Source organism: Trichoderma reesei, assembly GCF_000167675.1.
Source record: "Trichoderma reesei QM6a unplaced genomic scaffold TRIREscaffold_14, whole genome shotgun sequence".
NCBI classification, from domain to species: Eukaryota; Fungi; Ascomycota; class Sordariomycetes; order Hypocreales; family Hypocreaceae; genus Trichoderma; species Trichoderma reesei.
The window spans coordinates 773,068-787,546 of record NW_006711161.1 but is presented as its reverse complement, the minus strand read 5'-3'; the positions used below and the strand labels follow the sequence as shown (position 1 = coordinate 787,546).

General features: G+C 55.3%; 3 protein-coding genes across 3 annotated transcripts; 1 reads left to right on the top strand and 2 right to left on the bottom strand.

The window, feature by feature from the left end:
* Positions 1-53: 53 nt before the first annotated feature.
* Positions 54-3,648, bottom strand: TRIREDRAFT_4707 (uncharacterized protein; the record flags this gene model as incomplete). Its single annotated transcript, XM_006966642.1, has 3 exons — positions 54-2,815; positions 2,898-3,076; positions 3,149-3,648. The coding sequence occupies 3 exons, from the start codon at positions 3,646-3,648 to the stop codon at positions 54-56; spliced, it is 3,441 nt and encodes a 1,146-aa protein (XP_006966704.1).
* Positions 3,649-4,657: 1,009 nt separating this feature from the next.
* Positions 4,658-7,784, top strand: TRIREDRAFT_79686 (polyadenylate-binding protein). The gene is made up of 3 exons (XM_006966854.1): positions 4,658-4,929; positions 5,041-7,201; positions 7,275-7,784. The coding sequence occupies exons 2-3, from the start codon at positions 5,082-5,084 to the stop codon at positions 7,390-7,392; spliced, it is 2,238 nt and encodes a 745-aa protein (XP_006966916.1). The 5' UTR covers positions 4,658-4,929; positions 5,041-5,081; the 3' UTR covers positions 7,393-7,784.
* Positions 7,785-9,091: 1,307 nt separating this feature from the next.
* Positions 9,092-11,213, bottom strand: TRIREDRAFT_64777 (uncharacterized protein; the record flags this gene model as incomplete). The annotated part of the gene is made up of 3 exons (XM_006966764.1): positions 9,092-9,875; positions 10,089-10,536; positions 10,685-11,213. The coding sequence occupies 3 exons, from the start codon at positions 11,211-11,213 to the stop codon at positions 9,092-9,094; spliced, it is 1,761 nt and encodes a 586-aa protein (XP_006966826.1).
* Between the last annotated feature and the right edge of the window lie 3,266 nt (positions 11,214-14,479).

The window sequence follows — 14,479 nt, the reverse complement described above, 5'->3', positions numbered from 1 at the left end:
ATCCCCCGAACCGAGACTTCCCGTCTATCTTGATAAGTCCGTCCGTAAAAGTCTCAACTCAAATCGAACCCGGCCCCCGACGAAATCGCGTAGAGCAGTTTCTGACGCAGAGTCTCCTCCGACTTGTAAACCGGCAGCTTCAACAAATTGACACACGTACTCGTGCTTGGTAACCGCTCTTGGTCCGAGCTCCCATCTCGAATGGCAAACTTGGGATTCAGCTGTGAGAAGCCAAGCAGCGGCGCTCTTGGTGTCGACGTAACGTACTTGAGAACGTCCCGCCTCTGGGCGTCGGTGAAGCCCCTCATGACATTCCAGAACATCTTGATCGTCTCGTGTTCCTCCCCGTCATCGCCTATGGCGTAAAGGCCGCTGTAGACCGTGTTACGGCGGAGGTCCTCGACATCAATCTCCATCGAGTCGCCGCCAACCAAGCGCTGCAGCTCAGATTGGTTGAACATGGACAGCCACGAGGGCCGAATGATCTCGCGGAGCCCGCGCAAGAAAGCATTGGTCTGAGGAGCTGGCTGCACGACGAGGCGGTGGCGAGCCGCGTATGAGATGTACAGCAGCCGGTTGTCATTTGTCACCGGTATCTCGTCGCCGTTGGGCACCAGCTTTCTGGTGACAATCTTGACCGGCTCACCCGGGGCAGAGATCTGGTCCGTGACGGTAAAGTCAAGCCCCAGCTCCGACACATCGCCGGGATAATTCTTGAGGCGGAGGAGACCATTGTATAGCTCCTCGTCCATGTCTTGGAGGTCGTTGACACTGCCCTTGTAGCTGTTTTCTTCCTTTCGGCTGGGCGACGGCCATTTCAGGAGGAAGAATCCCGCAAATGCAAGGTCGACGAGGATACCCTCGTACATGCACTTTCCTACGATGCGGCCAAGGAACTCATAGCGCCTCAGCAGATCAGACACCGCTTCCCGCCATTCGGGATCGGATTCCACCAGTCCTTGCTTCCGCAGCGATTCGCGGAGCACGTCCATGGCCGTTGGATTGGGATATAGCAGCTCTTTGCGACTTCGCGTGAACAAGCCGAACCCCCCGTGCTCGTTTCCAAAAGCTTCCGCCGTAACGCTGGTGAGGAATTCCTTGGTAACACCGCCACCATCAATGCCCGCCTCGGGCGTGCCGAACTGGTCCACAAACGTGATCTGAATGGGATCTTTGAGGCCATCTCCTAACTGATAAAACTGCTCGAATGCATCGTCGAACAATTGGCCACGGCGGATCTTTGCGTGGTGCCTCCCCATAGGAGGCATCATCATCCCATAGTTGCCACCTCTACGAAGCCTGTCGAGATAGATGAATTGCCGAAAGATCATCACACGCGTCTCAAACGGAACAACGAATGGGATGTGCTTTAGCAGCTCCAGCTTGGGGCCCATCTCGGCCAGTCGTCGTTCTCTCTGGGCGCGTATCTGGTTCGCTTTGAGCCTTTCCAGTCTGACGTTGCGGGAAAGCCGTTGCGCGGCGAAACTTGAGTGCATCCCGAAACCGTCAGCGTATGAAGCTTCTGCATCCTCATCTGCCTCGGCATCGCTGCCATCGGCCTGTTCCTGGATCTGCCTCTCCTCCTCCGCTATGACAGCCCCAATGAAGTCTTCCTTCTCCAACTTGCTCGTCATAAGCCAGTGATCGGCCGGTAGGAAATGCTTCCGCGAGTCCCTCTCATACAGCATTTTCAGCGCAGAGGTGATGATGGCGCGGAGGCTCTCCAGATCAAGCTTCGTAGAGACTCTTGAGGTCGAAGCCTTGCTGGAATCCTTGGGTTCGCCCTGGTTCTTCGATGGGTCCCCCCAATAGAGGTCCAACCGGGCTTGTGTTGATGCGTCAACAGCCGCTCGAGTCTGAGTGATTTCTTGGACACTGTAATGCAGAGTGAATGAAGTATTCTTAAGGAATGTGATGAGCGCTTCGACGTCCTTTAACGCCAAGCTGCATGATCGGGTGCGTGATTGAGGCACGTCGCTGCTCAGGACCTGAGGATATATGCCGCTCAAGAAGTCTTCATCGTCGCTGATTCTGAGAATGAATGTGTACAGTTCTAAGAATAAGAGGATAATCCTCCATTCCTGTTCTTCCGCGTGTACTGATGGCTGGGATGAAGCCTCGTAGAAATACCTGTGAAGTATCTTTGCTGGCCGTTCGGATTCTGTTCTCAACTTCTGGAACACTGAAGTTCTGGTCATCATCTGCCATAGGAATTTGACAATGGGAGTGCTCCCTCCTGCGGTAGGGATCTCTTCGAGAAATAGCCTCATTCGGGTATCATCCGCTCGGCTCGGAAAGCTCTGAAGCAAAGCCAAGATGTACCCAGCAAGCAGCTCGCTGCCTTCCAGTTCTCGGCCTGAAGACTGCGCCAGACTCGTGGAGAAGTCATGCAGGAGGTTGGAGATGCCATTACTGTCAATCAGTCGCAATAGCTGAATGGAGACATATGACGATGAGGGAAATACAAGGGAATCGGTGGCCGCATCGTCGCGTTGGTCGGAAGATGGCTGTGTGCTTATTCGAATACTGATATCGGAAGACAGAGCAGATAGCTGTGTGAAAGTGGCAGTCAGATGCAACAGGTTCTGCGTCGATCTCTTTTGCGCCCTGCTCAAATCTATATAATGAGCCAGAAGCCAGAAGAGACGGTCCTTTTCTGGTAATGACTCTGGCTTGCCGTTGTACGCTTCGAGAATCTCAATGGCAACCTTCTCTGCGTCGATGGTCTGGGCTACTTGTTCGATGTACTTCTCGAATAGTTGGAGGTTCTCTGTCGATAGGAATCGGAGTGCAAATGCCCGGTATGCATCGCGTTCTGCTCAAGGACAAGTTAGTACACTGCTATCTTGGAGAGATGATGACTTGGTGTAATCACATACCACTTCTTTCACCTGTACCTAGTGGTGCTGGGAGTGACTCGAGAAGAACCTGTACCCATTCGTCGCCATGCTTCAATTGGCAAAGCCTAGCCAAGGCCGTATAGTATTCGTCAATCGATTCAAGTATCGTAGAGGGCGAGCTGGTAGTCAAACGGTTGATCAACGCAAGGAGATGCCGTATTTCGAGCGACGCATCACTGGGCAGACCTGGTCAGCACATGTACAATCTCCTGCGAGCTCACAACACCTTCAAATAGCGGTAGACATACTCTCTGAGAACTAAAACACCCAGGGCTTTCACAAGGACTCTCATAAATTTGCGAAGGCGTGAGGGATGGCGACTGGCGTCAAAGAGTTGCTGAAGAGAAGTGCTATTACAGTCGTTGACGAACAGGAGTAGACGCTGTAGGTCGTCGGCTCGATTGGCTGAGAAGAAGGAAAGAAGCAGAGGGAAAGAAGCAAATAGTCTCTGAGCAGCATCGAGGTCCGGTCGTGATCCGTAGACAAGGTCGAAGTCATGTCTGTGCTCGTCCCTCAGCGCAGCCCGCGATCTATACCCTCGCCATGTTCTCTGTATCTGCGAAGCGGCCTTCAAGCGCCGCCGTTCCGCCTGTCGCTTCTCTCTTTCGGCCTGCGCATCCGACACGGTCTTTGTAGCGTTTGAGACGGCCGAGGGGCTCCATGATGTGTTGGAGAAGGGGTTGCTGGCTTGTCCGCTCAGGTTGACGTTCCTCGGCCGCCGGGAGTTGCCAGTAAATGTCGAGAACATGGCAGCGGCTGTGGCTTTGCTAGTAGCTACACGCAGGCATCAAGCGGGCATCAAAACAAAGGGAGGATCAACAAGCATGCCGCACAACAGCTTGCACGAGGCTTCCGAGTCTCTGCGGCTGCTGCGGCGATTCTAGAAGATTCAGCCTTGAAGCTCTCTCATCAGTCATCAGTCATCAGCCTGGATGCGTCGTCTTGCAGGCTGCCCATGGCATAGCATCATCATCGCTGGTGGGGCAACACCACTCCGGCTAGTGTCGCGTGCTGATAAGATAAGAACGGAGGACAGCTCTCGAACAATCGGGGTCACCGCCTTTGAACATCCCACCAGCACAGTGTGAGGGGGAGGGGCAGTTGACTGTTACCCTTGTTCTCGTGGGCAGGCAAACGAGATGCGGGCAAGTCCCACGAAGCGTGAAGTGATGAGCAGCAGCCAGACAGCGGCACTGGCCCGGCACCGGATGTCATTGTGACTTGTGAGATTCCATGTGGCCACTCGCGGGTGCGGCCCAGCTGAAATGGAAAAAGCAAGAAACACGCAGACAGGCGTTGTCTGCCACCGCCTCCTGGAAGAAAAATCAGAGCGGCAGGCTTTGCATCACACCCTCTCTGCGATAGGCCGGCAGTTAGTCGCGAGACCTGGCTGAGGCGGGGTTGAGCGTCCTCATCTAACACCTTCAGCCACGCGGGAGGCGGGCTTCTGCTAGCAGCGACTTCCCCAGGTGACGCCGCGGGTACCGCTGGCTCGCCTTTAGGCTGGCTTAGTGCCAGCTCTGGCAGTGTCCTGCACTGTGCCGTACTGTGGTACCCTAATAGATGCCAGCAGGAAGTCGCAACTCGCCGCTAAGGAGGCACGGAAGGTCACTCCACCGCTAGAAAGGTTTAGCAGCCCAGCAGAAAAAAAAAATATGTCGAGTGGTTGAAAAATCTCTTTTTTTTTTCTTCTTCTTCCACACAACGCCCAACTTTATCCCAAACACCACCAAACCAATAAAAGGCAGGTTAGTTCAGAGGTACGGTCTTCGTACTTGATCTCTGTTCTTGCTCTTTTCTTCATCAAGAAAACCAAAAAAAATTGAAAAATCCAAAAAACCCTACCCACCAGACTATCTTCGACCTCCCGCGCGACGTCGTCGACAAACGGTCAACTCCAAAAAACCAAAACAAACAAAGAGACAACTTGTTTTTGTTGTCTCGCTTTTCTCCCTGGTCGCTCAGCCTGCAGAACTGTCAACTCTGACTTGCCGAGCACTCTTCTTCTTCTCGTTCTCTTTCTGAACCAGTAAGTGATTGCTGATGAGATGCCGGGCACCCTGGTGGCCCTTGTCCCGCGGCAAACCAGGGTTTCCCTACCTCCAACACCTTTCAGCCGCTGACTCTCCTTGTGCCGCAGTCTTGTTTGATACCCTATCCAGGTTTCAGTCAACCGTCGCAATGGCCGCAAACACCACCTCCGCCGCTGTTGATCAGCTCGCCAGCGATCTCAACAACACCTCCCTCAATGGCAGTGGCGATGTCAAGGCTCCTGCCATCGACACGTCCGTCAGCGCCGGTGCTGAGGATGCCTCTGCTCCTACCCCCACCGCCGCTCCTCACCCCCAGAACTCGGCCTCTCTCTACGTCGGAGAGCTTGACCCCTCCGTCACCGAGGCCATGCTCTTCGAGCTCTTCTCCCAGATTGGTGCTGTGGCTTCCATCCGTGTCTGCCGTGACGCCGTCACCCGCCGCTCTCTGGGCTACGCCTATGTGAACTACAACTCCACCCCTGACGGCGAGAAGGCCTTGGAGGAGCTCAACTACACCCTCATCAAGGGCCGTCCCTGCCGCATCATGTGGTCGCAGCGTGACCCCGCTCTGCGCAAGACCGGCCAGGGCAACGTGTTCATCAAGAACTTGGACGTTGCTATTGATAACAAGGCTCTCCATGACACCTTCGCTGCCTTTGGCAACATTCTCAGCTGCAAGGTTGCGCAGGACGAGAACGGAAACTCCAAGGGTTACGGATTCGTCCACTACGAGACCGATGAGGCCGCTGCTCAGGCCATCAAGCACGTCAACGGCATGCTGCTCAACGAGAAGAAGGTCTATGTCGGCTACCACATCCCCAAGAAGGACCGCCAGAGCAAGTTTGAGGAGATGAAGGCCAACTTCACCAACGTCTACGTCAAGAACATCGCCCCTGATGTCACCGACGAGGACTTCCGTCAGCTCTTTGAGAAGTTTGGTGACGTCACCTCGTCTTCTCTGGCTCGCGACCAGGAGGGCAAGACCCGTGGATTCGGCTTCGTCAACTTCACCACCCACGAGGCTGCCTTCAAGGCTGTCGAGGAGCTCAACGGCAAGGACTTCCGTGGTCAGGACCTTTACGTTGGCCGTGCTCAGAAGAAGCATGAGCGCGAGGAGGAGCTGCGAAAGTCTTATGAGGCTGCGCGCCTTGAGAAGGCCAACAAGTACCAGGGCGTCAACCTGTACATCAAGAACCTTGATGATGATGTGGATGACGAGAAGCTCCGACAGATGTTTGCCGAGTTTGGCCCCATCACTTCTGCCAAGGTCATGAGGGATGTTCCTCAGGAGGGCGAGGAGGAAGCCAAGGACCAGGAGAAGGACAAGGAGAACCAGAAGGAGGGCGAAAAGGAGGGCGAGTCCGCCGAGGGCGCCGAGAAGAAGACTGAGAAGAAGTCGGACAAGAAGCTCGGTAAGAGCAAGGGCTTCGGCTTCGTCTGCTTTAGCAACCCCGACGATGCCACCAAGGCTGTTGCTGAGATGAACCAGCGCATGATCAACAACAAGCCTCTGTATGTTGCCCTTGCTCAGCGCAAGGACGTCCGCAAGAGCCAGCTTGAGGCTAGTATCCAGGCTCGCAACCAGTTGCGGATGCAGCAGGCCGCCGCGGCAGCTGGCATGCCGCAGCAGTACATGCAGCCCCCCGTTTTCTATGCTCCTGGCCAGCAGCCCGGCTTCATCCCCCAGGGTGGCCGCGGCATTCCCTTCCCCCAGCCCGGTATGCCCATGCCCAACGTTCAGGGCGGTCGTCCTGGCCAGTTCCCTGGATACCCTCAGCAGGGTGGCCGCAACATGCCTCAGGGCCTCCCCCCCAACATGTACAGCATCCCCGGCCAGTTCCCCCCTCAGTTCGGACAGCCCGGAACTCCCCAGTTCATGGCTGCCATGCAGCAGGCTCAGCAGGCTGCTGCTCTTGCCGGAGGCCGCGGCGGCGCTCCTCAGGGCGGCCGTGGCGCCATGGCCGGCATGCCTCCCAATGTCCAGGGTGGAATGCCCGGCTACCCCCCCAACAACCGCCAGATGGGCCGCAACAACAACGGCGGCAACGGCAACAACGCTGGCCGCAACGGCAACTTCCCCAACCAGGCTCCTCGTGACAGCAACACCGCCTCCATGCTCCAGAACCAGCTTGCCGCGGCCCAGCCTGCCCAGCAGAAGCAGATTCTTGGTGAACTGATCTTCCCCAAGATCCAGGCCATCAACTCTGAGCTCGCCGGCAAGATCACCGGTATGCTCCTGGAGATGGACAACTCCGAGCTTGTCAACCTGTAAGTTTTTGACCCCTTACCTCGTGTCCATTTCTTCAGAGTTGGAACATGATGCTAATTGTTACTGCCTTAGTATTGAGGATGAGGCTGCTCTGAAGGCCAAGGTTGACGAGGCGCTGGCCGTCTACGACGAGTACGTCAAGTCTCAGGCCACCGGCTCTGAGAAGAAGGAGGAGGAGACCAAGGCTTAAATTGCCAATCCCTCCCTTCCTTTGGCAACCATTATCGTTTCCTTTGTCGATTCAAAATTTTACCGCGGTGCGAGGCTGACGAGCCACCGAATGATACGTGAGATGCAATATGATAGCCACGATTGCCTAGTCTATTGCATCATGTAAGGATAGACTTATTTGCTATATTTTCTCGAGGATGAACAAAAAGTTGTGTGGTTCGGAAGGAGGGTTTTCGGCAGCGGAAAGTCGCTTTGCCTAGGCTGGGACGGAATACGTCGCCGGCAACAAAAGAAATCAGGCTCACCGGGATGGCGTTGCGGGTTTTATGAAGGCTGCCTCTGGGCTATACCCCCATGATCATGGTCCACTTTGACTGGCAAACACAGGGAGGCAGGGGCTGAAACGGATAGGATTCTAGGGAATTTTCTAATAGATGACATGTTCTTATGTCGAGTGTACTCTTACTGTGAGCTTACGAAGTTATGGAAGTCTTTTCATCAAATCGTAAACTTTTGAAACCACTGTCCTTTGACTTGATCCCTTTTTCGAGATGTCGGATGGAGGTTCATGCTTTGATAAAATGCAGCGTTTGTCAGGGCGTACGTGAATAGGAGGAGCCTTTGTTCTCAAAAACACAAGAGACGGATGTATAGGAGAAGAGATGGAAGAGATACGCTCCCGATTGACACTGATCGTCTGAGAAGACGAGAAGAATCGCTTCCAATTGACACTGCTAAAGGTAGTACAAGTAGGTAGGTAGGTAGGTAGGCAGTAGTAGGTAGCTAAGTAGGTACAAACACCGAACCCAAAGCCCAGCGCCGCCCTCCAGAAGAAAGAATCAAACAATAAACCGCTCGCCGAAGAACACAGGAATGAAAAGGAATGAAGAATACATGGAACCGGGATGGACATCCCCAGCACATGCCGAGTAGATGAAGAAAAAAAAAAGAAATAGAAAAAAAAAGTATCGAACAACAATGACCTGGGAGAGAGAAAGGAGCTGTAGGATGGAAAGAACAACGAAAAGATCGCCTGCTCGAATAACCTTATATACAACTACCGCCCAAACAAACGCCCACATGACATTTGGGGAAGGAAAAAAAGCAGTTTTTCCACCGGCCAAGCGTAACATATAGAGAGGGAGAAGAGAAAGGAGAGAAAGAAGGAAAGAGATGAAGGACATCCAAGTGGAAAACTTTTCGAGTCTCCGGCTTTTCACCAACCTAAATGTCTTCGGTTCTGAACCCCCCCCCCCCCCCCCCCCCCCCCCCCCCCCTTTGACACCATTGAAGGAAAGAAATGAGATAGAAGCCAAGAGAAGAGAGAAAGTGTGGCACTTTGCAAGTGGCAGATTGAATAACAAGTGATATATACTTACCGTTCCGTTTACAGCGCCAAAGAAACAAGAGTTTGGGAACCCCCCCCGGGTACCTTGCCTACCCTTAGGAGCCATATCTGCGCCAGCCGAAGAACAGGAACAAGGGTTAAGACGCTTGATGGGCTACAAGTAGTGATATATCTGTAGCTGACAATAACAGACGCTGGCTATTTCCGCTGTAAGTCATGCTGTTGATCTGACGTTGGAAAGATGGAAGAGAGAACTGACAACGGATGGTTTTGTATATCCCGCTAACAGAAGAAATTGATTCGACGCCGTGTAATGCAATGAAGGAACAAGTAGCACAGAGATGGACAGGACTGGATGACGATACCGCAATCACGACTCCCTAATAATATTGTCGCCCCGGCCGTCATCGAGCCGTAGATTCCTCGTTTGCTGCTTGCTTGGCACGCTGGCGTACAGCGTCTCCAGGACCTTGCCCTTTTGCTGCCGTCGAATCTCGGACAAATGATCTCTCACGCCAGACAGGCTGTCAATCTGGTCTTCGAGAGTCAAGATGGTGGCGTTGGTGCCGCGGACGAGCGGTGAGATGAGTTTGCTGCGGAGCCCCTCGAGCGACGTCTGTAGAGAGAGGAGCTTGCTGTGGTGGTTGACAAGGATGCCCTTGTTGCGCACAGTCTTCTCTCGCACGTCGCGCAGGAGCACGCGGTTCTGTTCAAACTTGCGCAGCTCGGCGGCGCGCGTGCCCAGGATGCGAACCCAGAGGCTCGCCAGCATGTCGCTGTGCAGCTCTTCCTGCGCAGACGTCTCGCGCGCGACGGTCCGCGCCAGGTTGAGGAAGTGCTGGTCGATGCTGTTGAAGAGGCCGTAGAGGTTCATGCTATAGCGAAGCTCCTCACGAACGCTTTCCTCGAGGATCGACAGGAATTCGTTGAACAGGAGCTGAACCATCCGTTGCTCGCGCTGCGGGTTGCTTAGTCCAAAGATGTAGGTAGTAATGGTGCCGAGCGGCGTGGGAGTGCCCGAGGCGTCTTCGAGGATGTGAGCCTCAGAAAGCATGTTGTGGATATTATCGTACGCGGAGGAGAGGGTGGAAGGAGATGGAGCGTTCTGGAGGCGATTGAGATGCATCTTGGCCCAATCCATGACATTGAGGATGCTGTTGTACAACAAGGCGCAAACGCCCATGTCAACATTCTTGCTGTCCTGCTTCTCTCGACACACCAGGAGGTCACACGAAGGATGAAAGGATAGGAAGGGGGGGGGGGGGGGAATTGGGAGTAAGAGGTGGGATGAACGCAAGATGGGATGATTGAGCGAAACAAGAAAAGGGAGGAATTGGGATTGCGGGTTCGTCATGCCTATCACTTACCCGTCAATGTCACCATCAACAACAGCAAAGAACTTGGTCATCTCGGTGGCGAGCGTCTTCATTGCGCCGCTGAGAGCGTCAAGGTCGGCCACGATGAGCTGCGCATCTCGCATGCCGCTGGTGCGCACCGTCTCTCCGAGGTCCCAGACGGCCACGCTGGTCGCCTGCAAGTCGTGGACCTGCGTGATGGCATGCTCCGAATAGTAGATCAGCGGTTCAAAGGAGCGCGCAATGCCCGCGACCTTGACGAGATCGCCGACGGGCCGCGGCGCGGGCTCCTGGATGAGCGTCTTGAACATGGTGACGCTGAAGACGGCGAGCAGCACGCTGAAGAGGGTAGACGTCCATGACGCAGTGAGGGCGGCGTAGCGCTTGCGGATGAAGGCAATGGCGGTCTCGATTGGTTCGGTCCGCTGCTGGACCTCGGCGCGCACGGCGAAGCGAATGTCTACGAAAGAAAGGCGGCAAATGTCAGGCGGCCGAACATCCAACAGCACCCAAGGCAGCGGCGACGACGACCCCAGTTGGCCGCGCGCCAGCAAGGGCAGCAGGCAGCAGTCAAGGAAAAGGCGCAGCGCAGCGCAGGCGCAACTTACAATTGTCCGTGGGCGGCGGCGACTCCAGTATCCTCTCGAGAACGGGCGGGGTCGGCGCCTCGAGTCGCAACGTGCCGCTCCTGTTTGCCTCTGGACTCCGGCTCCTCACCTTGTCGGGACTCATGCTGCCGGTGGGAAGCCGTGTGCGGATCGCCCTCTGCAAAATCTCGTTGCGGGCGTCGAGGTCGTGGTCCAGGTCGTCGTCGTCGAGGTCGTCGTCGTCATCGTCCATGTCGCGCTCGCTAAAGGGCGTGTCGCGCGCGGCCAGGCGCATCGGGGCCATTGCGCCGAGCGCATCATGCGACGGCGGCCTCCAGAAGCCGCTGCTTCGACTACCGTTGGCGAGCCTCCGCCACGCTGGAGGAGAATAGGAACCTGCGGACGCGACCTCCAGATCCGCTAGGAGATCGTCTTCGATCGCCGCCTCGCTGGGGAGAACGGAGGAGTTCCTCGTCGTAGACGGCGGCGGGCTTACCGGAGTCTCGAAATCCCGTAAGGAAACGTCGAGCCTTTCTTGGAGATCGGCCATGGTCGGTCTCTTTTGCGTACACGTCCCTCTCCTTGTAGTGATCCTTGACTTCCTTCCGGGGGCGGTCTTTGTACGGGTCCTTCTTGTCGCGGCGGTAGATGGTGAGCGACTGGTCGCGCAAGATGAGCTGGCGGTCGGGCGTGGTGGGCGACGGCGGGTACGGGCGCGATGGGTGGCGGTCGTGGTGGTGGTGGTGGTGATTGTCGTCGTCGTCGATGATGTTGTTGTTGTCGTCGTTGGGATTGGCAGCGAAGAGGAAGCGCGGCAGGGGGAGTTGTGGGAGGGTGAATGAGGGCAGCGAGGGGAGGTAGAAGCTGACGAAGACGAGCAGAAGAAGCAGCGCAGCGAGAAAAGTGCTGGGAGTGACAGTGACGCTGATCAGGGAGACCTGCTGATTCACCGTTACCAGCGAATACATGGGCGAGTCTTGAGGGCGGACAAGGTCCAGCGGGATGGGACTAGAGAGGCAAAGGTGTGTCGGTCGGTAGTCGGCCTGGTTTTTGGGCCTTGCACTGGCGACTCTCTCGCGGCGTCCAGACCCCGGCAGTGCCTCTGTAAGGTGTGTGTGAGGTAAGTATGTACCGTCTGTTATGGCGGTAATGGAGGTATGGAGTCCGGAGTACCACCAGTAACTCGTGTGAGCGGCAAAGGTTAGGTAGGTAGGTAAGGTAGGTAGTAGTATGTGCGTGTGTGCACCGGTTGGCTGGTTGGAACAACGACAAGGTTCTAGTCCTCCGCAGGCAAGGCAGCTTGCGGCAAAAGGGTCGACCCAGACTGGCTTCTTTTTGCTTCCCAAGGTCGACGAGCTAGTAGCCAGATGGTCCCGCTCGGTCTGTTCCGTAGGAGCTGCAAGGAGGAAGAGAGCAGAGAGAGAAGGGGACAGAGAGCGAGAGAGACTGGGGAACGAGCCAGGAAGCGGCACTGCGTCACAAGAGTCCGAGCAGCGGCCACCCTGGTAAGAATGGAGGTGGTAGCGGCAGCGATCGATTATGGTGCGGGAGAGCGGCAGCAACACACTCAAAACTCTCGGGCTCGGGGAGGGGGGATGGGGCGATGGATCGCCTTTCATTGCCTTTCTCCCTCTTGTCTTCTTCTCGTTCGAACCGGCAGTCAAAGGTCGTCTCAGCTCGCCTCTTTTCTTGTCTCTCGCTTGGATCTCCTTCGCTCCCGAGCAAATCGAGACCCGGTCTGTCCCATCCTGTCCCGCCCATATCGTGTCCTGTCCTGCCCTCTCTCCTCGACTCACAGCCGTTTCCCCTCCTCCCCTTTGCTCCCGCTTCATACCCAATCTCCTGCTTCATCCTCTCCCAACGCTGGAGACTCGAGCGACTCGACCCGTCCCAGGGCTGCAGCCGTGAGTGGAAGGCTTGGGCGCCCGCGGCCAGCAGCGGGCCACCCACTCGCCTTTGCGCAAATCGCTGGCTCCCAAGCCCGCCATGCGGCCTGTCCTCAAGTGCTGTCTGCGGTGGCAGCAAAGCGTGAGAGGCTGGGTCTGCCCTCGTGGCACGACATCGACCCAGTCGTCGCGGCCAATCAGGCATGCCGCTCACATCTCTGTCCGCCGTTTCAGACCAGAAACCCAGACGGCCATCTTGGACAGAGAGACAGACAGGCCACCCCTCCCCCCTCCCCCTCTTCCCCTCCCCCTCCCTCTCGTCTGGCCGTGTCCGTGTCCTTGTCCTCGCTGCTCTGCATCATCTCCCATCCATCCCCCCAGATAGTATGTACCTCGTAGAGACCCAGCTGCCAGCATGTTGTCTTGCGCTCTCTCCCTTCTTCTCCCTCCCCTTCCCCTCCACATCCCTTCATGGTCCAGCCAGCACCCCCACTTGGTCCATGCCTGTGTCTGCCTGTCCATGCTGTCAATCCGCCATCCATGGATGCTTTGCCGTGACCCCAGGAGCGGACAAGCACCGGAATTCCAGCCATCTGGGCTCGACGCACGTGTACCTGCAAGTATTGATACCACCGCGTCCTGGGTCACACTTGTGTCATCTGAGCTGAAGAAAGAGGCAAAGCAGAGAGGTTTCTGGCGCCGTAGGGGAGAAATAATATGTCAAGCATCGATGTAATTCCCATCTTCTGTCTCGCAACTCGCCTTTGCTGTATAGTGTAGCGCAGTCCGGTACACTTAAGGTAGTACCTACCTTACAGCTACCTCCTACAGCTACCCACAAAATACCCTCGGCTGGTGGCGGGTTGGCTTCTCGTCCGTCTTTCCTTCCCGCCTCTGCCTCTGACCTCTTTCCCATCTTGCCATCCCATCAACCACCCACTAGGCTGCTCCCGTTATCTTATCACCCCGCAATTAGTGGGCATCTCTCTCCTGCCTCTCTCTCTCTCCCCCCCTCAACTTCGATTCTTGGCCCAAATCAAAAGAGCTTCGCCACCCCTCCATGATTGAAGATACCTCCATGAAGCTCCGAGCCTTTTGACTGGTAGGTAGATGAGTAGGTAGGTAGGTATCTATAGGTATGTATATATGTATGCATGGACAGCTGCTGCTGATGCTGGCGGTTAGTACTGGTACGATATGTGTACCATAATTTTTTCTCCTTTCCTTTTGGGCTCTTCATTGGTCTTTATGCACGCACTTTGCATCTTTTCTGGCCCCTCTGCCGCATCGGTCCCACTGTTTCCCTTCCGTCTTCCTTGTTGCGAATCAATGCCACACCACCCTCCCTCATGTATGTACATCAACCAGAATTAGAGCTTTGTCAGTACCTTAGGAGAAGAAAAAAGCAGACAGAGAGAAAGGCCGGCTTATAATATTGCAAGCCCATGAGCCTGTTGAAAGTGGAATCGCTCTGATCCAGGAGTCTTTCGAAGCCCCCCCCCTCCCCTTTCTCTTCTACTTGCTCTTCTACTTGCTCTCTACCTATATATATCTAACTGATATGCTTCAAGATGATTAGAGATAGGTATGCAGCCGAGCTCCATCGTTTGCATGTCCTTGTCAAGTACTTGATGCTGCTATGTAGGTACTCAGATACATGTACCTAGGTCATACGTAGACGCCCACACTCCCACACAAAGGTGGTGCGGACCCTTTGAATCCTTCATGCTCAACTCTCACCCTGGCAATAAATGACCCAGCTCGACACTGAGCAGCTTACTACCAGTAGTGCTGCATGCTTTCACGGAGTGTACTGTACCTTATGTATAGTCTGGGTACGATGTACTTTCCACGCGGATACTCCATCGATCGACCAAGCAGGTAGTCCCTACATTAGCATATACTACCTGCCTACCTGTATGGTCACCTC

Bases quoted from the DNA above. Each gene is read 5' to 3' on its own strand.
- TRIREDRAFT_79686 (XM_006966854.1), top strand. From the start codon at position 5,082: ATGGCCGCAAACACCACCTCCGCCGCTGTTGATCAGCTCGCCAGCGAT. The intron at 7,202-7,274 runs GTAAGTTTTTGA...TTACTGCCTTAG, and splicing joins AACTCCGAGCTTGTCAACCT to TATTGAGGATGAGGCTGCTC.